The following is a 27,743-nucleotide window of genomic DNA, read 5'->3' on the forward strand; positions in this document are numbered from 1 at the left end:
AAGTCGTCTCAGTGAAGCAGCACTAGATAAAAGAGCGGTGGAAATCCGTCCTGCTACAAGGAGGCACATTACTTGTGCATGCACCTAAGGATTCCTTCGTCGTCATATGACTGAAAAATTGTTGAGTACGACGTTAAACCCCAAGCACTCACTCACTCACTCTCTCAAGAAGACACAGTTTTAAATAGGTATACACAAGTAACAACTCATCTTCGTCATAAGACTAATGTTTTAAGATTGTTTTTAAAATTGTTTAGTGCGATGTAAAAACCCAAGTATACATACATACATGCTTAATTAACAGTCTTTTATGTCATGATATAATGCTGCATTATATATAGGATGTTGGCAGGAATGTGGCTGTAATGACATGATTATTTAATTCCCACAAAATATAACCAGTATATACTTAAAATCATGTTACTTTGTACCTGCTGCAGCCTATAATGTCAACGTCATTTTGGTCAAATAATGACTCATTTTTGGCTGTGTCTCAAAGGTGACACTTTTTTATGGTTCTGCCTCAGTAAAACATCATGGCTCGGACACCAGATGTCTAACCTGTTCAAAGTATAACAGACGGATGCTGTAAACCTACGTGTATATCGGCGCTATATGCCCCTTTGCTTTGGGGCTGCAAGAAAAGTGGATATATATAAACCTTGCGACGAATAATGACCTGATGTGATAGCCTTCCAACTTTAAGAGATGTCACATTGTATGCTGTCTCACAGGCATGGCCATGGGCAATTTATTGAGGGTCAGCGTGTGCATGCCTATTAATAGCTGGATGGAAATTCCTTTCGAAATTTAAAAGAATATTGAATATTACAACATCTTCGTGCATGTTTAGCATTGTCAGCTGATGTCCTTGTCTGCATGATTACTTTATTACTAGCTTGTCTAAGTGCAGGGATATTGCCAAATTCGGTAAACTTTTGATTTGTGACATGACAGAGCATTGATAATGTAACTAGTATGAGTTTGAGCTGATTTATAGATCTTCACGCTCGTACATGTACATTGTATTAGACATACACGTGTAGAAGAACTCCATTTAACCCTTTATTTTGCAAGTACGCATGGTGAGGATATATCTCAAGCTGGCGCAAACCTCTTGGATAAATCTTGCTGGCCTGGTGATAGTCTTAAATGAAACATTTGTCTTGAAATGCTCGAGAGGAATTGTACTGTGCATGTTATATTAGCTAGTTGGTTTCTTGTTCTGTGTCTGTTGTAATTCCGCATGGTGATTACCTGAAACTCCCTTCTTTGGCCTCTCACCCGCTGGGTACAATATGCTTAGGGTGATTGACTTGAGGGGCCATTTTGTCTGGGGCAACTCCTACACCCCACATGTGTGATACTGATACTAGTGCATGATACATGTACTTTACTTTTCCTAGTACAAAGGTAAAGGGTGCCTCCCTTCATTAAAATGTCAGGTTGTTCTGTCTAAATATAGCTGTACTTGTTTTCCTGAGTCTGTGGAAAGCAAGACTATTGTCCATGTGTAAAATCTGCCCGTTGCTTTATAACAGAGGAATGTCTGCACAAAAGTAAAATTGTTGTTGTGACTATAAATAAACTGTACAAACTTTGGGTTGTTTAATGGTGTTCATCTCAAGTCTTCAGGACCATTTGTACAAGATATACCATCACCTCAGATTCGATGATGTCTCAGTGCCCTGTAGTAAATAATGGTGTTGCTCCTATATTTACGTCCTGGATGATCATTTGTACAGGATGTACCATCACCTCAGATTCGATGATGTCTCAGTGCCCTGTAGTATATAATGGTGGTGTTCCTACATGTGCGTCGTCTATTATCATTTGTACAGGATATACCACCACCTCAGATTCGATGATGGCTCAGTGCCCTGTAGTATATAATGGTGTTGCTCCTACATGTACATCCTGTATTATCATTTGTACAGGATATACCATCACCTCAGATTCGATGATGGCTCAGTGCCCTGTAGTATATAATGGTGTTGCTCCTACATGTAAGTCGTCTATTATCATTTGATTCAATGATGTCTTAGTACTTGGTAGTATGTTGTAGATAATGTAAATCTGCTGTGTGGTATTCCCTGGCCCAGGTGCAACTTCTTTGTGTATATTCCATGCTGTTGTCATCTCCAGGCCTCTAAATTGGCATGGGCCATGTTTTTATTCTTTTGCTGTGTTTTTATACCAGTGTCATTTGCAACAAAACTAAGCATTACAGTCAAACAATGAAGTTGAAGCTGGGCAATATATTCTTTACTACACTGTGAGTATATTAAATTGCAAATCAGTTTGACTGGTGAATATCGTGGAAAATGAAAAACTTACAACAAAGGATTATCCCTGATAAAATCAGTGCATTTCAACAGGTTTCAAGACTGTGTAGAAAATTTCACCTTATTTGGCCCAGCTAATGTGGTCCTGAGTTAGGTGGCTTTAATACCCAGAAGAATTTATGAGGAAAATACCTGTAGCTTGCCATTTTATAGTCCAGTTACATCACCAAAAACATGTATGTTGGGGTCTACTTGGCCTCTAAGGCCCTAGACATCAATGTATCTTATATATTTTGACTGCTTCCTTGGTTTAATGGTTACAGGGTCTGCCTCAAAGTCGGGAGACCTGAGATCAAACCTGAGTAAGGTTATACATACCAGAGACGTTAAGAATTGTACTTTTTGCTGCAATGCTTGGGGCTTAGCACTGAGACAGGACTGGTTGGCCCAGTGTCAGTGTGATGTGACTGGGTGGGATGTCATGTCTGGTGTCTTCGGTCTTTGGCATGATACTTCAGTGGCGGCACGGACTCGCCCTGCCACAAGAAGACACAGTATATGCACAAACACCTAACGTCTCCTTGTCACATAACTGCAAAATTGTTAAGTACGATGTTAAACCCCCAGCTCTACATACATACATATTTATAATGCTTTAATACACCAGAAAACTGTCTGAAACAATTTTGTCCCCATGCGAATATCTTAATTTTTAATTTGGCCTAATTTAATCTTAATTTTATCACATTTTCATTAGCCTATAGTTGCCTAATTTCCATACGAACAAAATTCATTTCAACGTAGCCTTGTATTTTAAAACAGTTCTAAAAACTTCAAAAGTATGTATTGTACATTTGCGTAGCACCTTGCATGTCAGAGTAGCACCCACTTCAGTCAGGTAAATTGACCCTTGCATGCATGTGCCTGGCTGCGTTAAGTTGTCCGTTCTTACGCAGTGTGTACACTCTGAATTAATATTCATTCATCAGCCAGCTCCATGTACACATATAGTAATGGTGTACAAATATTTCTAGCTTTGATCATTGCATGATATAACATATCAGGGTTTGGTATGCAAGGCCTCAAAGTGTATCGAGAACATACCAGTGTGTGGCTGAACAACACTTACCTCAATATCTACCACACCTTGCCAACAAATCAATCAGTTTTTGAAGGTTAAGACTTTGCAGAGCATTAATTTATAAGATTGCCCTGTGCATGTGAAAGTGGGATGTTCCTGTGTCACCAGTCAGAACGTTCAAGGTCAATTTTTTTCTTTTTTCAAAGGTGCTGGGAGAAAATAATAGGAGCAGCTCGACTGGAAAATATGACTTTGTTATTTAGGCGACCATCTACAGGGTAATCCAATATATTGGTTATTCGTGTATTTGCCTAATGCCAGTTTCCCTGTGTAGCCGAACCCTTGGTTCTGTCGCTCGAGTGGTTTATTCCATGCGGCACTGAGATTCAATCAATGGCTATGACTGCGATGCCCAACATATTCAGGAACTGGTCAGTCTGAAGGCCCATTTGGCAGCTGGAGTGGCATTTGGAGGCCTTTTGTTCAAGTCCAGTGAAAAACTGATTTAAGTAGGCTTTCTCACTGGCCTGGACATCAGTTCAATTTTCTGGTGTTTCCGCAATGTCCGTTTTCTTTGGTGTCAAAATCTGAGTGTCAGGTTAGATATTTGGTGAAGTCTGCTGAGCATATACCGTGGGTACCGACCATGCTGAAGTTCTCTGTGTACTTCTCATTAGGTTGTCAGTATGGTTGGTATGTGGTGCATCTGGGAAATGATTGTGGATTGAATACTGAAAGTATACCTCAGCTCCACTGCTCAGTGGGTCGGGTTTACTGTTGTCACACAGAGATGTCATTTATATATACTTATATATAGATGTGATTTATATAGATTTACATATAACACCCGGAACGGTATGTCCACACCTTCACACAGGCCTATCTCTCGTGCAAACTTGAATTGTGTACAAATTTAAAACATAAACAACTCCGTGGCCGAGGTGGTTAGAGTGTCAGTGCGACACAGTGACCCAGGAGCCTCTCTCCAATGTGGTGGCTGTAAGTTCAAGTGCAGCTGATGCTGGCTTCTTCTCCGTCCATATGTGAGTAGGTCTGCCAGCAACCTGTAGATAGTTGTGGGGTTCCCCCAGGCTATGCCAGGTTTCCTCACATCAAAAGGCAGGGCGCCGCTGTATATACGATATATGATATTCTTGAGTATTGGTACGGCATAAAACACCAATGAAATCAATAAACTAATAAACATGTTGGGAATGATCATGAAAAATGTATATATACAATAACCAGTTGTATACCTTGATCCCGATGAGTGCTTGCTGTCATATATAGCTGGATAATCTTCGATACGTTTTTTCTTCTCAGTCTTATTTTTCTGTATTGAGGATTGGAACAGATGTATGTTCAGTTACATAATCACCCAAAGTAATAAATAGTAGATTAAGGTCTCGCTGAGCGTTAACAGAAGGCCTTTCATTTTCGTCTGCCACTGTGGGGTAAGCATTCAGAGGAGGATGTTAAGCCGCAGTGTTCTTGTAATTCCCCTTATCTTAGCCCAGACCATTACAGCTAAAGGCCGTTGTGGATTAATAGTAATTTGTGAGATTAATAATTCAAGCTTTCGACATACAGGGTTTTAATCAGGCCTGGCGGTGATCGAAGCCCTATACGCGCAGACAATCGCAGTCGCATCTTGAGCGCACATTAGCACATCAGACTCTGAAAATCCCCCAGATTTTTCACAGCAGCCAATTAGATTAGTGATAACTCCTTCACTGCTGCCTGTCTTCAAACAGCTTTCGGCATAGGAGTTCCATTCATGTCAACATGTATGCGGCCGTGCACCGAGACTTTGCTCACGTACATGTACTTACAACCACAATCTCTGGTATCCCGACTATACATGACCAACCTACCAAACAAGACAATTACGCCTGGTGTTCATACCACACCCTATTATATTGTAAATGTATTTTTGCATGCAGGTCTGTACAAAATACAGGTGTACCCTATTTCTTCTAAAATTTGGGACACTTGGTCTGCTCATCTTAGCCAGTGTATATGTACCTTTAGCAGGGATATTGAATGTTTCGAATATTTCTTTTTTCCCACATGGTTACACCATCCAGTGAACAATATTATCATATCTTTACTTTTCCAAAAGGCTGGTAAAGAAATGTAATATTCTACTTTCAACACTATATCTGTACCAAATTTTAGAGGAATTAGGGTAGCTTACATTTGTACATGTAGTCTTAAATGTACCTTAGTGTTGGCCTAAGTGTCTAGTAACAATGGAAGCATATCAATGCTAAACTAAATGTTAAAGTCCTATGCCAGATAATTTAGACGTCATTAAAAAATGAAAGTGAAATATATGTCGTGGTTTTCAACATGATTGAATAGTTGGGTTCATTGTAAATTTTGATAGTTCACACAAGGTAAATATGTGCTCCAAAAAATTGATGGAGTGAAGTAATTTGTCAAGTTAAGCCCAATGGTTCGAAAATGCGTTACCTGCAACTGGTACCCATCTCACACAAGGCCCAGAAATCGGAAAAAGGTGAAGTTGTTCATAGCTTTTGCCCAAGCCAGACAAACTCATTAGTCAGCACGTTACAGTATGACAGGTAGGTGTTACATTATCGGACGGTAGGCCTTCACAACTCATCTGGTAAACTAGGGCTTCTATTTACCCTTACTCTGTCTTTCCAAAAGATTGAACAAGTATGTCTGAGACAAATTGTATGTTACAGTAAGGTCTTTTCCTGGTTACAGATATAGATTGCAAACCTTATAGAGTGTAAAGGTCTTTTTCTGGTTACAGATATAGATTGCAAACCTTATAGAGTGTAAAGGTCTTTTTCTGGTTACAGATATAGATTGCAAACCTTATAGGGTGTTAAGGTCTTTTTCTGGTTACAGATATAGATTGCAAACCTTATAGGGCGTTAAGGTCTTTTTCTGGTTCCAGATATAGATTGCAAACCTTATAGAGTGTAAAGGTCTTTTTCTGGTTCCAGATATAGATTGCAAACCTTATAGAGTGTTAAGGTCTTTCTCTGGTTACAGATATAGATTGCAAACCTTATAGGGTGTTAAGGTCTTTTTCTGGTTCCAGATATAGATTGCAAACCTTATAGAGTGTTAAGGTCTTTTTCTGGTTACAGATATAGATTGCAAACCTTATAGAGTGTTAAGGTCTTTCTCTGGTTACAGATATAGATTGCAAACCTTATAGGGTGTTAAGGTCTTTTTCTGGTTACAGATATAGATTGCAAACCTTATAGAGTGTAAAGGCCTTTTTCTGGTTACAGATATAGATTGCAAACCTAATAGAGCATTAAAAGTTCTGTTTCAGCCCAATAGCTAGTTCAAGCCATATATGAGCAGACAATCGGTCGGTGTATCAAGTTTTGGGCAGTGCACACGTAATTCAAAATTGGCCCAAAGTAAAGCACCTGAGATAATTGCATTTCTAAAATAAATATTTTCACGGGAGCCAGTCTTCCAGTGTTTAGAAAAATCACAGATTTTATGGTATTTTCCGGCTTGTTATGCTATGTCAAAATCTATAGGTGTCAGTAGGATTTCTCCCATGTTACAAGGTATGATCAGCTCTCTACTTGTGACATCACATGATCCATATCACACTCTGCAGCTGACTCGTTTGGCCCAGGTGCAAAAGATTCTTAAAAATGCCTTATGTGCCACGAAAACAACTCACATTCATACAGTTTTTAAATTCCTGGTAGTTCATTTGTCATTAATGACATTTTCACTGACGTAGCACTTTAAAGGCGATACCTTTAGATGCACTTCATTTTATTGAGCTCTGGTTTTACATAGTACACAAAACAAGCAAAATAACAAGGGGGGGTGGGGTTGGGGGGGGGGGGTGAGGGATCTTTGATTCACTATGTGTGTATTAATGACCAAATTACACAATTCATATGACTTTGTCTCTTGGAATTAGTGATAGGTAAACATGGTAAAAGGTCTTAGGTGGTACATTTATCTTAAAAAAATACTGCATGAATTGAGCTCAAGTTTTACATTATGCAAATTACAAACTCCATGAGTCATTGTCTTGTGTATTAATGTTAAGGTAAATACTTTGTGTATTTTTTGTATTCATGTGTATCCTACAGGTAGACTGGCCCAGATAGTTCAGTTAGTTGAATGTCCTCTTCAGGGGCGGTAGATCCAGGGTCAATCCTGGGTTGGTAAGTTTTAACTTCCTCGCTTGGCATTCGGCATTAAGGGGATAGTGCAACGACTTGTTGACCTGTATCTGCAACAAGGAGGCACATTACTTGCATTCTAAGTATTCCTTTATCGTCATGTGACCGAAAAATTGTTAAGTACGACATTAAACCCCAAGCACTCACTCACTCCTACACATGAACTCTTTCATTATACAACCTTTGCTACCAGTTCAGTTTGTTCTAATCAAGAAGTCACTTGGTTATGGGTTTTGATGTTCAAAACTATGCCATGGTTATTAAATCTGTGACGTGTGAGGAAGGTTGTGTGCATATGCAGGAGATATTAATTTAATAAAAACATTATAGTGGGAGACATTATTCAATATCTCTTGTCCATTCAGGCTTCGTGTAAATACGTTTTGGCATTTAGTATAACTGCGGTCGCTGTGAGTTCAAGTCCAGCTCATGCTGGCTTCCTCTCTGGTCGTACGTGGGAAGGTCCACCAACAACCTGCGGGATGGCCGTGGGTTCCCACTGGGCTCTGCCCTGTTTCCACCCACCATAATGCTGGCTGTCGTCATATAAGTGAAATATTCTTGAGTACGGCGTAAAACACCGTAATAACACCATCAAACAAATAAAATAAATTTAATATAACATTGTGATGAATCATATATTAATTTGCCTTACCTGCCTATATGAGAAGACTCTCAGATTTAGACATCTGAATGCAGCTGTTTTGCAACTAATTATTTGATTTATTTATTTATTTGATTGTTGTTTTACCGCCGTACTCAAGAAATATTTCACTTATACGACGGCGGCCAGCATTATGGTGGGTGGAAACCGGGCACAGCCCGGGGAAACCCACGACCATCCGCAGGTTGCTGGCAGACCTTCCCACTTACGGCCGGAGAGGAAGCCAGCATGAGCTGGACTTGAACTCACAGCGACCGCATTGGTGAGAGGCTCCTGGGTCATTATGCTGCGCTAGCGCGCTAACCGACTGAGCCACGGAGGCCCCTGCAACTAATTAGGCAAGATTCACACACATTGTGCAGCTTTAGATATCAAGAGATTTCATGAAACTGAGGTGCTTGTTTAATTATCATCACTTTTATTTTTGTGCTTCTATGGTTTTTTTTTTTGGTTTTTTTTTTTCTACACCTGTTGTCTGTCTCACATCTGTGTTCAATTGTGTAGGATTTTTACCTTAGGTTTTTGTCTTTCTAAATCATTCATCAGCAAATTATTCCGGGCGTTAATTATTTTGAGTACAATTTTGTTTCATAGGCTGCAGGAAAAATAGCTTTTCACTGACATCACTTACCACAGTGTAACCTTAGTTTACAGCCTGAGATACATGTATGCGTCAGCTCCTATGCATCATGTTTATACCCTTCACACTTAATGACATTGTAGCAGAGAAAATTTAATGTGTCATATACTGTGATTTGACACTTACTGAGATTGTGTTAATAGATGTCTGTGTTTAATCATGGTGTCATATCTTCATTTGCCTGATTCTGTTATCAAGGTTGTAATCCTTATAGCCATGCAGAAGAAAGAGCCAGGCTGTGATCATTAAATATAAAGCACACCAAGCTATCACATGATTGTCATGTTAAATATTTATATTTCGCACTACACGTTTATGCTTTGTGAACAGTATCACCTATAGCTCATTACCACTGAGAGGTTGAAGTGTTTGTTTGGAATACTCCAGAGTTTTAATACATGTAGATGTATACTGATGATCAGCTAGATTTTAATACTTTGTATTTAGCATTGGCTGTGAAAGCTATATTTTGTATACCTACTTAGCTTAGACATATTTAAGGGAAACTACAAACTCTCCAGATGGTACATCTTACCTGGACTTACCTGGATTTGTACAAAGACTTCGCTGTCCCGCTGACTTACATGGACATGTAATAACAAGGAGCTATTTCAGTTTGACAGGTAAATTAAATATGTCCCTATTGGAGTTGTCTGCCTGTGTACGTATTTTCCGGCCCATTGATTAGTGAATGTTTACTGGACACATTTGGACAGTTATATGGGCCATGATTAACTCTTGTATCCTACGACATATTTTTCTTAAACCCACACATATTGTGCTAAATAACCTGAAGTGATGTTTAATCACTTTTTCATATTTTGATTTTTTTAGTAGTACTTGTTTGCACTTACCCACACATCTGAATATATGTGTATCTTGGGTATGATGTGGCCATAGGGTTCTCAAACTTTCACAGGATCCTCTGTGGCTGAGTGGTCTAAGGTGCTCGCAGATTGCTGTAACCTCTCACCAGTGAGGTCAAGGCTAGAATACAGCTCATGTTATATTTTCCCTGGCTTTAAGTGCTTAAGCACGCGTCATTGAAGCTTGTCGATTAGCATGACATGGGTTTACTCCAGGCTCCGATTGCTTCTCGTTTTATATAGTCAAGTGATTTTGTCTTCAAGCATTCCAGAAGTAAATTTACTGGTACTGATACATGTATGGTTCAAGTGCAAATCTGTGCATCACCATAGACTTCCCATGTGCTGGTACACATGTACTCGTATGTATTGATGTAGTCATTTTATATTCTCTGCCCACAGTGTTATAACGCACATGTAATTGTACATTTGTGAACTTGTATAAGGTAGTCTTACAGCAGTATTTTGGGGGTCGAAGCGAAGTGAGGTGGTGAAAATTGTCACCGATTTACCAAAGTAGTTCCAGTTTTTAGAGAGTAATAGCTGCCATGATGTGTTTTTGCATCTCGGTAAGGACGAATCTTGACTAAATTTATTTTTTCGAGAAATGCTAGAATTTCTTTCTTGGGGAGGCAAACATTGCCGACCACAAACCCACTGCACCGCTCCGATTTGCAGAAATTAAGTTCAGTATTACAGGATTGATCTCGGATTGGGAACGAAATTCATCTCATCCACTGTGTTACAGTATTTTCGTCTTCAATCCATGAATGTAGGTTCTAAAAATCATTCAAAACCCAGTGTTTCACAGCCGATAACACAATTGCATTGGACCTACCGTTTAATAGCACTCTAAGTCTGTGTGGCTCAGTAGGCCCACTGCTCAGTACATCAGTGCATCTTTCGTGCGACTAATGCCTTATACCCTGAATTGCACTGCGCAATAACCAGACCCCTTTTAAACCCATGGGCTCTAGTTGATCATATAGTTGTGATTGAAGCCGTTACCATGGAGACTTTGAGATTATGATATTACAGTGTACTTTCATTTACCTGTAATTAAATAATGTCATGCCGGATGGTACTGGGGAACAGTTATCTGTATATGATGAGTCTGTGTAGGGGTTATACATATACATAAGTACAGTATTGTTGTAAATATAAATCACTGCCTTAATGAAAATCTGTGAGATATGATACATGTATAGAACTTGCATAAGCGTGATAAACTTTTTGCAAGGTATCACAGCTATGCAGATTTGCACATGTTAGGGAGGTCTTGCCAAAGTCTTCACAAAAAGTTAGTTTCACGAAAACAGAACATTTTCCCATGCCTTAATAGATGTGTTTATTGTGTCCCTCATAATTTTTAATAACTGGAACATCATTGAAGGGCACGTCAGATTGGAGATGGGGGAAAAACGAAAACCAATTGCCCATATCCTAAAAATGTAGTCTGCAAGATTATCCATGTAATTATCAAGTTGATATTAAATTATTGGCATTATTGTAGTTTCACTTAAATTTCCCAGATCAGTAATAAATTCTATAATTTGATATATGTGTACATATTGTCTTACATTATTACAGTGTAAATGTCATACCCAAGAGTTGTATACCACTTCTAAATTGAGCTTGATCACCCTTCAAGCCCCACTTCTTGTGGATGGAAGAAGCCAAAAAAAAAAAAAAAGAAATAAACACAAGCTGAAGGCTGTTATTGACCTGACCTACAGAAAAAGTTCATGGAGACAAAGTCTATCAAAGGAGCTCATTTATTTAAGTGAATTATCCAGTTCTTGTAAGGTTTTTGTCATTCTCTTGGCCAAGTTAACTATAGGCTTCTCATACTTCTGTGTTGCATACAACCAATTTGTTTGTCTTTAAGGAGTATACAGGTGAAGGCGAGTTGCCAGGCAGTTTTGACTACAGAAACCTTATTATAGTGTATAGTCTCCAATGATTCATTTAGCTAGTTGTGTACAAGGCTTTTTGTACTATATTATAGGGCACATGGCATATGGACCAGCTCAGAAGCAGGACGGTTCAGGCTATAAAGTGACCTCTGTATTATACATGTAGGCATCTCAGTGTGTGCCATTAGCTTGCTTGTGGTGGTGCCATGGGAATGGTAGCATATTGGTTACACTTGGCTGGTCACGATATCATCCGACCACAGGGGTATACATGTAAACTCTACACTCTCTGCAGGGAATTATATGCACTGTAGTGATATGATAGTAGATCTTCAGGTAATTGTCAGGCTGTCTCCTGGTGGCAGGTAAATGCTGCCACTGGGAACACAATCTTTTAATTGGGTTGGTACTTTGTAAGTGTGTGTTTGTACAATGGCAGTTTTACATAGTATATGCTCACATAATTTCATTTTTGCTGTAAAATTAAATGCTACAGTTTTACAGACAGATAAGATCCTCAGTATAGTGTATATTCATTTTTTAGCTCATCGGTATAAGGCACAGGTGTAGCTTATGTCATACCCTTAGTGTCGGCTTCCAATAATAGAAAGCAATGTTATTTAACAAAATGTTAGGAGCCGTGTCTTAAAAAGTATTGCAGGTCTGGGTGGCACAATAGGAGTGGGGGGGGGGGGGGGGGGGGGGCGGGAATTCCATCGTTGGTTGGGTGTGTGCATATTAAGTACCGTAAATTACTGAATTCCTGAGTTAATGTATTGTGCATAAGAATCAATGTTAAACGAAGTGTTAGGGGGTGGTATCTCAAAAAGTACTGCATATATTGAACTGAAGGTTTACATGCATATTAAATCACATTGATGCAAGGGGAATGTTCCATCGCTGATGTTCTGTGAGCATATTAAATACTGCAAATAACCATTCACAATTTCAATTCTTTGTCCATTGAGCTGAATTTTTGCATTCATATGTCTCCACACAGGCGAGCTCTTTGATACCCTTGCTACCAAGTCAAAGTTAAAACAGATTCGATATTTTCTAGGTCAGCTGTGCAATAGAAGATGATTTCATTTCAGCTGTGTTACAGTTGACTGTATGTATATGTATATTGTAAATATGGCTTTTTTTTGCATATTTGCTCTGTATGCAAATTTGTGTAGCATTATTGCTTAATGTTTTCTCTTATTATAGCTTATTATATATTATTATATTATATTATATTATATTATATTATATTATATAGCCATGTATACTTGTTTCAGTGAACATTTAATAAGTGTGTAGGGATGTGATGTTCTGGAAGCTGGCTCGCTCTGCTGAACAAAATGGAATTCAATGAGAGTTGTTCTTATACCGGAGTCTTAAAATTGAATTGTAGGTTAATGAAGTGCTGACTCACTGCATTCAGGCCATCACCACTGAGGTCACATGTTTGATTTCTTTATTTATTTAATTGGTGTTTATACCATACTCTGGCAGCCAGTATTATGGTGGGGCAGAACGGGGGCAGAGCCGAGGTAAAACCCATGACCATCTCAGATTCCTGGCTGACTTTCCAACATACACTGTACATGTATGAATCGGAACTTGAACTGGACTTGAACTCACAATCAAATGTTTGAATCCAGCTCTCTCCATTTGTGACTTTAAGTTGGGAGATATGTGAGGTACCTGATGAATGTCTGGGGTTTTTTTTGCTGGCATTCCAGTTTCCTCCCCCACATAAAACTGACTGCCATTGTGTGAGTTCAAAATTCTTGAGTAAGACATTAAGCAAACAATCAAATAAATAAACCTATAAATAAATAAATAAATAAATAAAGATGTATTGTCAAAAATTTAACCAGTCAACACACAGACAGCATGACTTGTTGAGCTACTAGTCACAATGAAAATGACTATCAATACTTTTTGGGGATTAAAAGAGAGAAGAATAAAGTGTATAATCAGATTAATATAGAGTAAACTATTATGAATAAATTGTGATGTATGTTTTGGTTGTGTTGACAGCAGTGTCTGAGGTTCTAGACAGCCTAGATGAGATACAATTCCTGACCAACACCTCAGAGGACGATCGGGACTTCCTGGAGGCAGTATTCCAGGACCACACACTCGCAGCTCTGCTAGAGGTCAGTATATATCCACTATACTTCATCTTCAGAATGGCGACTCGAGGGTTTTAGTTCTGTTTGCCAGTATGTTTGAAAGCTTACCTTTATTCTAAACCGGAGGTGAACATTCATAAACATTTACATGGGGGTTTTTGAGACTTGCTCGTGGCATGAGATACTTTCCTTTGTGACTTATTTGTGGTTACAGGTTCTTAAAAGGACAGTATAATAGTGATTATTAAGGACTTCTGCATAAGGGCACTTTTATTGTGCTGGAGTATACACTAAATGGGCACTTTAGTATGGAGTTTTCCCTTCGCCCGCATATCTACTACTTATACTGGTGGAAAGACATGAAATGTGGACGTTCTCATGGCCATGATTGCCCGTTCTCATTGCCATGATTGCCCATTCTCATTACCATGATTGCCCGTTCTCATTGCCATGATTGCCCATTCTCATTACCATGATTGCCCGTTCTCATTGCCATGATTGCCCATTCTCATTACCATGATTGCCCAGAATCATGGTCATGATTGCCCATTCTCATTGCCATGATTGCCCGTTCTCATTGCCATGATTGCCCGTTCTCATTGCCATGATTGCCCAGAATCATGGTCATGCAGTCAATAATCTTGAAGAGATCTACTATACTATATATACTTCATATACATGTACATTTACATATACATGTATTAATCCCAGCTTTGATGGCAATTTTAAATTGTTTTATTATAAATCATAAATTATTTATGATTTGTAAGAAAACAATCAGTATATGCAAACTTGTTACACACAGTGACATGTAAGTCAATATTCCTTGAGTATCTGTGCATGCAGTAAGCAATACATGCAAACATCTGCTAAGTAATCATATCCTCACACAGTTGATATGAATTATGTTTTGTCTTTGTGAGTGTACTGAGTACATGTACTGCTATATAGTTCCTGTTTTGATGGCAGATCAGGGCTGTATTGGTAAATAAGGTTATTTGATTACTGTGACATATATTTGACTTCATGAGGCAGTAAGTTGTGGAATATTGGATCAGGTATACTGCCCAGTATTTCCAAGCTGGTATTCTGCGCCTCCTGAGGAAGGCTCTCAGCAAAGGTCAATCACAACGTATTCATTACATGTGATACCATATACATATATAGCAGATAGGTTTATTAATGCCATTTAAGATATACAGGGAACAGCTCTTGAGTGGTTTGTGGATATTGGCTTAAAAATATTGAAGTATAATGCTGATATTGCTGTTGTACGTGGTTAAACACATGTAGATATTGCTTAAAATCAGTTCTATATACAGTAACCGGGTTAGCTGACCATGTGTATTCAGATGAAATATGTATTTGGACACTTTCAGAAGGTTATCATGTGATGCCATATGTTTACAGTGTAGATTACCTAATTCTAAATTTTGAGTGAATGAGTGCTTGGGGTTTAACGTCGTACTCAACAATTTTTCAGTCATATGACGACGAAGGAATCCTTAGGGTGCATGTACGTGAAATGTGCCTCCTTGTTGCAAGACGGATTTCCACCGCTCTTTTATTTAGTGCTGCTTCACTGAGACGACTTACCGAAGGCAAGTAAGCAGGCCCCCCCCCGAGCCATTATACTGATACGGGTCAACCAGTCGTTGCACTATCCCCTTCATGCTGAACACCAAGCGAGGAAGTTTCAACTTCCTCTTTTAAAGTCTTAGGTGTGACTCGATCAAGGATTGATCCTGGATCTCCCGGTCCCGAAGCGGATGCTCTACCAACTGTGCTATCCGGGCTGGTGTAAATTTTGAAGGCCTACATTTATACATATATAATGGTATCTATCCCCTATCAGCTTTCCATTAGGAAGATCAGAACTGCAAAGCATACAGGTTAATTTATAGGTAACAGATGGCATTTATATCCTATATAGGATAAAGCGTCCAGCATCGGTTAAACCCTTAGCCTAACTGAAATAAATGAATGTGAATGATTACTTTATGAAAAGTCCTTGAAATCATTTGGGTCATCAGATGGTTTTTTTTTAATATAACAATGTATTCTAAACTATTTTACAGTAGCTCAGATATTTAATTACAACAAAAAATTTATTGTCACATTTTGCAAAGTTTGTAGCCATTTAGTTACAAAGTGATTAATTGATTAATTTAATTGAAGTTGCAAAAGGTTGATTGTCAGAGAAGCAAACTGGTGTACTTCTAGTAACCTATATGCTCTTACGTTTGTGAAGATGTTCATAGAAATAAGATATGAGCAAAGCATGCTTAATTAAAGAAAACTTGCTAAACTTCATGTTGTATGATCAAAAAAACAAAAACAAAAAAATTTGGTAATATTGCTTATTGATTAAGCAGATCAAATTATCACATCTTTGTGCCATTAATTTTCTGAGAGCACGGGTTGGCTTTTTGCATAATGGCTGGCAGTATAAGCTCTTTAGTATCTCTAGCTCTCTGGGTGTCAAATCTGCGAAGCTGCAAACCTTCTGTGTGAGGTAAGGTATTTTGATCGTCAACACATATACTTAAGCTAAAAGACGCTCTGTGTGTCACCCATAAGAGGATTAAATTGTCATCAGAAGAACTTAATCTCCTATAGCGCTTCCTGCGGGTACCCTGGATTGAGGTGCGTCATGGGCCCTGTGGCGGTAGCCGGTCGATCCATACAAGTTACATACACCAAGGTTAAATCTGCACCAGTACTGAATGGGAAGTAGTCGCCAGGTACATGTATGTGTAAGATTAAATCTGCGCCAGTACTGAATGGGAAGTAGTCGCCAGGTACATGTATGTGTAAGATTAAACCTGCGCCAGTACTGAATGGGGAGTAGTCGCCAGGTACATGTATGTGTAAGGTTAAACCTGCGCCAGTACTGAATGAGAAGTAGTCGCCAGGTACATGTATGTGTAAGGTTAAATCTGCACCAGTACTGAATGGGAAGTAGTCGCCAGGTACATGTATGTGTAAGATTAAACCTGCACCAGTACTGAATGGGAAGTAGTCGCCAGGTACATGTATGTGTAAGGTTAAACCTGCGCCAGTACTGAATGAGAAGTAGTCGCCAGGTACATGTATGTGTAAGGTTAAATCTGCACCAGCACTGAATGGGAAATAGTCGCCAGATACATGTACGTGTGAGATTAAACCTGCACTAGCACTGAATGGGAAGTAGTCACCAGGTACATGTATGTGTAAGGTTAAATCTGCACCAGTACTGAATGGGAAGTAGTCGCCAGGTATATGTATGCGTAAGATTAAACCTGCGCCAGTACTGAATGGGAAGTAGTCACCAGGTACATGTATGTGTAAGGTTAAATCTGCACCAGTACTGAATAGGAAGTAGTCGCCAGGTACATGTATGTGTAAGATTAAACCTGCGCCAGTACTGAATGGGAAGTAGTCGCCAGGTACACGTATGTGTAAGGTTAAATCTGCACCGGTACTGAATGGGAAGTAGTCGCCAGGTACATGTAAGCGTAAGATTAAACCTGCGCCAGTACTGAATGGGAAGTAGTCACCAGGTACATGTATGTGTCAGATTAAACCTGCACCAGCACTGAATGGGAAATAGTCGCCAGATACATGTACGTGTGAGATTAAACCTGCACCAGTACTGAATGGGAAGTAGTCGCCAGGTACATGTATGTGTAAGATTAAACCTGCGCCAGCACTGAATGGGAAATAGTCACCAGGTACATGTATGTGTAAGATTAAACCTGCGCCAGCACTGAATGGGAAATAGTCACCAGGTACATGTATGTGTAAGATTAAACCTGCACTAGCACTGAATGGGAAGTAGTCGCCAGGTACATGTATGTGTAAGATTAAACCTGCGCCAGCACTGAATGGGAAATAGTCACCAGGTACATGTATGTGTAAGATTAAACCTGCACCAAACCTGCACCAGTACTGAATGGGAAGTAGTCGCCAGGTACATGTATGTGTAAGATTAAACCTGCGCCAGTACTGAATGAGAAGTAGTCACCAGGTACATGTATGTGTAAGATTAAATCTGCGCCAGTACTGAATGGGAAGTAGTCGCCAGGTACATGTATGTGTAAGGTTAAATCTGCACCAGTACTGAATGGGAAGTAGTCGCCAGGTACATGTATGTGTAAGATTAAACCTGCGCCAGTACTGAATGGGAAATAGTCGCCAGGTACATGTATGTGTAAGATTAAACCTGCACCAGTACTGAATGGGAAATAGTCGCCAGGTACATGTATGTGTAAGATTAAACCTGCACCAGCACTGAATGGGAAATAGTTGCCAGGTACATGTATGTGTAAGGTTAAACCTGCACCAGTACTGAATGGGAAGTAGTCGCCAGGTATATGTATGTGTAAGATTAAACCTGCACCAGTACTGAATGGGAAGTAGTCACCATGTACATGTATGTGTAAGGTTAAATCTGCACCGGTACTGAATAGGAAGTAGTCGCCAGGTACATGGATGTGTAAGATTAAACCTGCACCAGTACTGAATGGGGAGTAGTCGCCAGGTACATGTATGTGTAAGATTAAACCTGCACCAGTACTGAATGGGAAGTAGTCGCCAGGTACATGTATGTGTAAGATTAAACCTGCACCAGTACTGAATGGGAAGTAGTCACCAGGTACATGTATGTGTAAGATTAAACCTGCGCCAGTACTGAATGGGAAGTAGTCACCAGGTACATGTATGTGTAAGGTTAAATCTGCACCAGTACTGAATGGGAAGTAGTCGCCAGGTATATGTATGCGTAAGATTAAACCTGCGCCAGTACTGAATGGGAAGTAGTCACCAGGTACATGTATGTGTAAGGTTAAATCTGCACCAGTACTGAATAGGAAGTAGTCGCCAGGTACATGGATGTGTAAGATTAAACCTGCGCCAGTACTGAATGGGAAGTAGTCGCCAGGTACATGTATGTGTAAGATTAAACCTGCACCAGTACTGAATGGGAAGTAGTCACCAGGTACATGTATGTGTAAGGTTAAATCTGCACCGGTACTGAATAGGAAGTAGTCGCCAGGTACATGTATGTGTAAGATTAAACCTGCGCCAGTACTGAATGGGAAGTAGTCGCCAGGTACACGTATGTGTAAGGTTAAATCTGCACCAGTACTGAATGGGAAGTAGTCGCCAGGTACATGTAAGCGTAAGATTAAACCTGCGCCAGTACTGAATGGGAAGTAGTCACCAGGTACATGTATGTGTCAGATTAAACCTGCACCAGCACTGAATGGGAAATAGTCGCCAGATACATGTACGTGTGAGATTAAACCTGCACTAGCACTGAATGGGAAGTAGTCGCCAGGTACATGTATGTGTAAGATTAAACCTGCGCCAGCACTGAATGGGAAGTAGTCGCCAGGTACATGTATGTGTAAGATTAAACCTGCGCCAGCACTGAATGGGAAATAGTCACCAGGTACATGTATGTGTAAGATTAAACCTGCGCCAGCACTGAATGGGAAATAGTCACCAGGTACATGTATGTGTAAGATTAAACCTGCACTAGCACTGAATGGGAAGTAGTCGCCAGGTACATGTATGTGTAGGATTAAACCTGCGCCAGCACTGAATGGGAAATAGTCACCAGGTACATGTATGTGTAAGATTAAACCTGCACCAAACCTGCACCAGTACTGAATGGGAAGTAGTCGCCAGGTACATGTATGTGTAAGATTAAACCTGCGCCAGTACTGAATGAGAAGTAGTCACCAGGTACATGTATGTGTAAGATTAAATCTGCGCCAGTACTGAATGGGAAGTAGTCGCCAGGTACATGTATGTGTAAGGTTAAATCTGCACCAGTACTGAATGGGAAGTAGTCGCCAGGTACATGTATGTGTAAGATTAAATCTGCACCAGTACTGAATGGGAAATAGTCGCCAGGTACATGTATGTGTAAGATTAAACCTGCACCAGCACTGAATGGGAAATAGTTGCCAGGTACATGTATGTGTAAGGTTAAACCTGCACCAGTACTGAATGGGAAGTAGTCACCAGGTACATGTATGTGTAAGATTAAACCTGCACCAGTACTGAATGGGAAATAGTCGCCAGGTACATGTATGTGTAAGATTAAACCTGCACCAGCACTGAATGGGAAATAGTTGCCAGGTACATGTATGTGTAAGGTTAAACCTGCACCAGTACTGAATGGGAAGTAGTCGCCAGGTATATGTATGTGTAAGATTAAACCTGCACCAGTACTGAATGGGAAGTAGTCACCATGTACATGTATGTGTAAGGTTAAATCTGCACCGGTACTGAATAGGAAGTAGTCGCCAGGTACATGGATGTGTAAGATTAAACCTGCACCAGTACTAAATGGGAAGTAGTCACCAGGTACATGTATGTGTAAGGTTAAATCTGCACCGGTACTGAATAGGAAGTAGTCGCCAGGTACATGTATGTGTAAGATTAAATCTGCGCCAGTACTGAATGGGAAGTAGTCACCAGGTACATGTATGTGTAAGGTTAAATCTGCACCAGTACTGAATGGGAAGTAGTCGCCAGGTACATGTAAGTGTAAGATTAAACCTGCGCCAGTACTGAATGGGAAAAAGTCACCAGGTACATGTATGTGTAAGATTAAACCTGCACCAGTACTGAATGAGAAGTAGTCGCCAGGTACATGTATGTGTAAGATTAAACCTGCACCAGTACTGAATTGGAAGTAGTCGCCAGGTACATGTATGTGTAAGATTAAACCTGCACCAGTACTGAATGGGAAGTAGTCGCCAGGTACATGTATGTGTAAGATTAAATCTGCACCAGTACTGAATGGGAAGTAGTCACCAGGTACATGTATGTGTAAGATTAAACCTGCACCAGTACTGAATGGGAAGTAGTCACCAGGTACATGTATGTGTAAGATTAAACCTGCACCAGTACTGAATGGGAAGTAGTCGCCAGGTACATGTATGTGTAAGATTAAACCTGCGCCAGTACTGAATGGGAAGTAGTCGCCAGGTACATGTATGTGTAAGATTAAACCTGCGCCAGTACTGAATGGGAAATAGTCGCCAGGTACATGTATGTGTAAGATTAAACCTGCACCAGTACTGAATGGGAAATAGTCGCCAGGTACATGTATGTGTAAGATTAAACCTGCACCAGCACTGAATGGGAAATAGTTGCCAGGTACATGTATGTGTAAGATTAAACCTGCGCCAGTACTGAATGGGAAATAGTCGCCAGGTACATGTATGTGTAAGGTTAAACCTGCACCAGTACTGAATGGGAAGTAGTCGCCAGGTACATGTATGTGTAAGATTAAACCTGCACCAGTACTGAATGGGAAGTAGTCACCATGTACATGTATGTGTAAGGTTAAATCTGCACCGGTACTGAATAGGAAGTAGTCGCCAGGTACATGGATGTGTAAGATTAAACCTGCACCAGTACTGAATGGGAAGTAGTCGCCAGGTACATGTATGTGTAAGATTAAACCTGCACCAGTACTGAATGGGAAGTAGTCGCCAGGTACATGTATGTGTAAGATTAAACCTGCGCCAGTACTGAATGAGAAGTAGTCGCCAGGTACATGTATGTGTAAGGTTAAATCTGCACCAGTACTGAATGGGAAGTAGTCGCCAGGTACATGTATGTGTAAGATTAAACCTGCACCAGTACTGAATGGGAAGTAGTCACCAGGTACATGTATGTGTAAGATTAAACCTGCACCAGTACTGAATGGGAAGTAGTCACCAGGTACATGTATGTGTAAGATTAAACCTGCGCCAGCACTGAATGGGGAGTAGTCACCAGGTACATGTATGTGTAAGGTTAAATCTGCACCAGTACTGAATGGGAAGTAGTCACCAGGTACATGTATGTGTAAGATTAAACCTGCACCAGTACTGAAGGGGAAGTAGTCGCCAGGTACATGTATGTGTAAGATTAAACCTGCACCAGTACTGAATGGGAAGTAATCGCCAGGTACATGTATGTGTAAGATTAAACCTGCACCAGTCCTGAATGGGAAGTAGTCACCAGGTACATGTACGTGTAAGATTAAACCTGCACCAGTACTGAATGGGAAGTAGTCACCAGGTACATGTATGTGTAAGGTTAAATCTGCACCAGTACTGAATGGGAAGTAGTCACCAGGTACATGTATGTGTAAGGTTAAACCTGCGCCAGTCCTGAATGGGAAGTAGTCGCCAGGTACATGTATGTGTAAGGTTAAATCTGCACCAGTACTGAATGGGAAGTAGTCACCAGGTACATGTATGTGTAAGATTAAACCTGCACCAGTACTGAAGGGGAAGTAGTCACCAGGTACATGTATGTGTAAGATTAAACCTGCACCAGTACTGAATGGGAAGTAGTGGCCAGGTACATGTATGTGTAAGATTAAACCTGCACCAGTCCTGAATGGGAAGTAGTCACCAGGTACATGTACGTGTAAGATTAAACCTGCACCAGTACTGAATGGGAAGTAGTCACCAGGTACATGTATGTGTAAGATTAAATCTGCGCCAGTCCTGAATGGGAAGTAGTCGCCAGGCACACGTATGTGTAAGATTAAACCTGCACCAGTGCTGAATGGGAAGTAGTCACCAGGTACATGTATGTGTAAGATTAAACCTGCGCCAGCACTGAATGGGAAGTAGTCGCCAGGTACATGTATGTGTAAGGTTAAACCTGCACCAGTACTGAAGGGGAAGTAGTCGCCAGGTACATGTATGTGTAAGATTAAACCTGCACCAGTACTGAATGGGAAGTAGTCGCCAGGTACATGTATGTGTAAGATTAAACCTGCACCAGTCCTGAATGGGAAGTAGTCACCAGGTACATGTATGTGTAAGATTAAACCTGCGCCAGCACTGAATGGGGAGTAGTCACCAGGTACATGTATGTGTAAGATTAAACCTGCACCAGTACTGAATGGGAAGTAGTCGCCAGGTACATGTATGTGTAAGATTAAACCTGCACCAGTACTGAATGGGAAGTAGTCACCAGGTACATGTATGTGTAAGGTTAAACCTGCGCCAGCACTGAATGGGAAGTAGTCGCCAGGTACATGTATGTGTAAGATTAAACCTGTGCCAGTACTGAATAGGAAGTAGTCGCCAGGTACATGTATGTGTAAGGTTAAACCTGCACCAGTACTGAATGGGAAGTAGTCGCCAGGTACATGTATGTGTAAGATTAAACCTGCGCCAGCACTGAATGGGAAGTAGTCACCAGGTACATGTATGTGTAAGATTAAACCTGCACCAGTACTGAATGGGAAGTAGTCGCCAGGTACATGTATGTGTAAGATTAAACCTGCACCAGTACTGAATGGGAAGTAGTCGCCAGGTACAAGTATGTGTAAGATTAAACCTGCACCAGTACTGAATGGGAAGTAGTCGCCAGGTACATGTATGTGTAAGATTAAACCTGCGCCAGTACTGAATGGGAAGTAGTCGCCAGGTACATGTATGTGTAAGATTAAACCTGCACCAGCACTGAATGGGCCAGGTACATGTATGTGTAAGATTAAACCTGCGCCAGTACTGAATGGGAAGTAGTCACCAGGTACATGTATGTGTAAGATTAAACCTGCGCCAGCACTGAATGGGAAGTAGTCACCAGGTACATGTATGTGTAAGATTAAACCTGCACCAGTACTGAATGGGAAGTAGTCACCAGGTACATGTATGTGTAAGATTAAACCTGCACCAGTACTGAATGGGAAGTAGTCACCAGGTACATGTATGTGTAAGATTAAACCTGCGCCAGTCCTGAATGGGAAGTAGTCGCCAGGTACATGTATGTGTAAGATTAAACCTGCGCCAGTACTGAATGGGAAGTAGTCGCCAGGTACATGTATGTGTAAGATTAAACCTGCACCAGTACTGAATGGGAAGTAGTCACCAGGTACATGTATGTGTAAGATTAAACCTGCGCCAGTCCTGAATGGGAAGTAGTCACCAGGTACATGTATGTGTAAGATTAAACCTGCGCCAGCACTGAATAGGAAGTAGTCACCTATGTATGTATAACTGTTATACCTGGGATTTTAGCTGCCACTTGGAAGTTTAATATGTAAAACTGCAGTTTCAGAAGTACATACCAATGCCATGTAATAATGATGCCAACACTCCAGCCTTTCTTGACTTTCTGAAACTTGCTTTTAAATTAAATTTGCCTTTTTCATGTAACCTACAGATAAAAATGTGATTTTAGATACAACTTCATGGAAATAATAAAGCAGTTTTAACATAAACGTCACTCGTGAATGTTTACTGTGAGTAAGTGTGATGTAAACCCCCAAAGATTAATTTACGTGTGTCAAATTTATTTTAAATTAATCGCTTGTTTTTGGCATTAAAAAGAATGACATTAAAAGCACAAGAACCTGAATGTTGAAGCAGTAATTGTTAAAGTTTCATCAGAGGGTTAAGGGAGCTATTTCCTGTTCGGTTTTAAGATTTTATTTTTGCCTTTTTTGATTTGTGGACGCACATGCATTAGATTATAATTTTTCTTAAATCAAAGTGAATTCAGGGGAACATTATTGATATGTTACATGTGTAGGGTTTTTAAACCTTGTCTCATCAACTCGTTGTTAAGTCAGACTTAATGTAAAAGAAAGCTAAAATGTAAAGTAAGGTTCATCATACAGATAACTGAAAACTTTGCGTAAAAACATACTATCATTTATTTTTTCAGATTTTTTTTTATGAGTGCTGAAAGGTAATCAGATGTTTGAATACCACGGTGTACTTTATGAGTCATACTGACAGTATCTAGGACCTCTGACATTACATTATGTTTTCTTCCTGATGTTCACGAGAAGGAAGCTATTTTTGGGAACATTATTTCAGTAATCTTTTAACCATAGGTAAGAAGTGTTATTCCAACATTTAGTGTCGTGATAAGAGTTGGATAAACTTCCTGTGATATCCTAACCTCTGATAGTATGGACCATAAAGCCCACTTTAGAATTCAAATATTTGAGCAGAGCGCCTTTAACTCTTTCCACAAAAATGTAAAAAAATAAATGAAGGTATATTTTTGCATAGTTTTAAGTGGTCTATTTAGTGATGGCTACTCCGATTTTTTTTTTTTAAAGTATTTTCCTTTAATATTTTAATATTTTCCTTTTAATATTTCCTCATGCACTGTACTAAATGCAACCAAAAGGCAGTTTAGTTTAGGCTTGTGTACATGTATATTTGAGGCTTTTCACAACTGGTGCCTGGTGACAAAATTGTAACTAAACTTAGCCCTGAAAGTTTCTGTTATGATCACGGTAAAATGTATAGTTTATGGTATTGTAAGAGTTAGGAGATGATGGCGCTATTCCCTTGTCATTCTGGATTCCCAAGTAAACTGTAGATTCAGTTGTGCTTAGTGTATAATGACAGAAAGTAAGAGATTTAATTCTGGTCATTTGGCAAGAACAGATCTTATTCTCCATCCGACGACATTTATATGCACAGTAATGCCTCAATTAGAAGCAATTTGCTTTTGGAAGTGGTTATTACTTTCCATAATTTCTGGGTTTTGGACATACTTTGTGGAGAAGTACCAGCGTGTTTAATGAAATGTAAAGATATTTATCAGTTGCTACATAATGTACATAATAATTCAGTTCTCACAGTTCTCTTAATTGTGAACCAAAGCCTTTCCACATCATACAGTTAATTTTAGGCGAAGACACAGAAGGCTCTGCTCCTATAAAATGCTCATCAATTCAAGGCAAAGAAAATGAAGTATACTGGTAGTCAGATGAAAGACCATCAAAAGCTGTCCCAGAAAATATAGGTTGATTTATTATTTTTTTTTTTTTTTTTTTTTTTTTTTTTAGAATTGTGAGTAAAATGGTTAAAACATTAGAATTTACGATGGTCTGTAGGGAACAAGAGGGTATCATTGACGTCACATCCACGTTTTTTCCTTGAATTTAAGCCCGTTTCAAGGTCAATTCAGCGAATGTATTCATAAATCTGTTATATGTATATGCATTTTTAATGAGGATACATGTATGTAGCACTCTGTGTGCTAAGTGGCAAAAACCTGATGTGACATCACTGATCCTGATGTTGTCAGAAAAGACCACTGATCTTTTACATGTATTTTCAAGGATTGAAAAAGTCTAAAAAAACAAATTGAACTATTTTTATTAACACTTTTAATGGTCTTTCATCTTCATGTTGGTGTTTTGTTTGCTTTTTTGGATCCCTTCCTGACGTTCTTGGAATACATTATAAATCTACTTTTTCTTTTTCTTTTGTTTTTACATTAAAATAGTCAAAATGTTAACATTTGTTCAGTTTATAATAGATACTCATATGAAAAACATAATGTGTCATGTACCTGGGGCCTAACACCAATGCAGTCACTGTTGGTTCAATTCCACCTCATGCTGGCTCCCTCTCTGGCCATACAAGGGAAGGTCTGGCAGCAACTTGTGGATGGTTGTAGGTTTCTCCCTGGTTTCCTCCCATTGTAATGCTGGCTGTTGTCAGCACTATTCTCTCCATGCACCCACATGTTCTTTTCAACTGATTGCTAAAGGACTTTCACTGATTTTCACTCTCTTTGATTTGATGCTGAATTATTTCCACAACAATAACTTCCACAGCCTTGAACATGTACCCAAGCTGTAAATTAGCTGGTAGACAACAGTTTTTCACAAGATGGAGATTTTGTGAGCACCACATTTGTCAGTTGTACTCAGGTGATACAGTATTGATGAGTCAGCAGATTTTGACAGACTCATCACCCTTTGACAAAATCAGTCACTTGCACAATTGATTTTCCGTGGGATATAACGGATTTGCAAAGGAAAATGCTGTAACAAAAAAAAGGGCATGTAATTATGGACTTCAAAAAGCTACATTTGATGAGATCATTAAATGCATTTGAAGTGAATGTGCTGCTGTATCACGTGATTATTATGTGCTAGCTCTTATCAAAGATAAAATATTTTGAGATACATGGCCTTCACAAAGAAATAGATAATCGTAACGCTTTTGTTTTACATTTCTAATTTATAATCCAATTATCGCATTCATGATAATAATTATAAGATATGCATGCATGTAGACTTACTTAAGAACTGTGGCATATCTCACCTTGAACCTGACAAAATTTTTTGCTGTTGAATGAAATTCAGGAAGTGTTGAAACAACATAATTGCTTTGCCAGGTGGTAGTGAGAACATACATGTATAGATTGTTCATCCTGTAGTGGTCAGGTCCTGAATTGTTAAGTAGCAAGTGAACGTGAAACAGGACAATGTTATCAAAGATTTTGTTTGAGTCTGACTTCTGTGGCCCAGCTAAATGTCTGGCTGGTGGGACACAGTTAAAAGTTAGATGAGGTGCCTAGCTACAGTAGTGCACTTATCAAAGCTTGTGAGAGACGTTAAAACACGACACCTGGTGATGTGGCTCTGTGTGTCAGGGTGCGGAATGGCCAAGTAGAAAGGAATCCAGGCAGCGACAGAACCTGGGCAAAAACAAAACACACCTTAATCGTTAGATACCTAACGAACCTCGGCAGTCAAAGCAACAACAGCTGAGATCAAACATTTAGACTTCATTGGTGGAAGGCTTGTGGCGTCGGATGTTTTAAGAACATTTTATAATAGATGGAAAAATTTGTAAGAATGCATTGAACTATATTCATGAACATCTGACATGATTTTTACTTTATTTTAGTGTTTTCTTTGCCTTTAACCTGGCAGCCATTTATATGCTGTGGGGTTTGTACGGACAAATATGATAAGACCAATATGAAATTCTCATTATGTAGTTCTTTATTCCGAAAATCAAATATTAAAGCTACATAGAATTGGATAGGTTATTTGAAGGCAGAAAGGTTAATTAAGATGTTTTAGGATTCGATTAAATTAAATTGCCGGGAATGTTGTGGTTCAGTCCAATTCCGTTTCAGTCGCATGATTAACAGTCCTCTTGGAACGCAATGTGGCCAGATGTTAAAAAGGCTT

The 27,743-nt window shown here is 39.5% G+C and overlaps 1 protein-coding gene across 1 annotated transcript in view; it reads left to right on the forward strand.

Annotated features, from left to right (window-relative positions):
• Positions 1 to 27,743, forward strand: part of LOC135479707 (peripheral plasma membrane protein CASK-like) — a 154,955-nt gene that overhangs the window by 34,641 nt on the left and 92,571 nt on the right. The window contains exon 2 of the mRNA XM_064759610.1: positions 13,683 to 13,801. Coding sequence (XP_064615680.1) covers positions 13,683 to 13,801 — 119 coding nt within the window. The remainder of the gene's footprint in view (positions 1 to 13,682; positions 13,802 to 27,743) is intronic.

This window comes from Liolophura sinensis, chromosome 12 (genome assembly GCF_032854445.1).
Source record: "Liolophura sinensis isolate JHLJ2023 chromosome 12, CUHK_Ljap_v2, whole genome shotgun sequence".
NCBI classification, from domain to species: domain Eukaryota; kingdom Metazoa; phylum Mollusca; class Polyplacophora; order Chitonida; family Chitonidae; genus Liolophura; species Liolophura sinensis.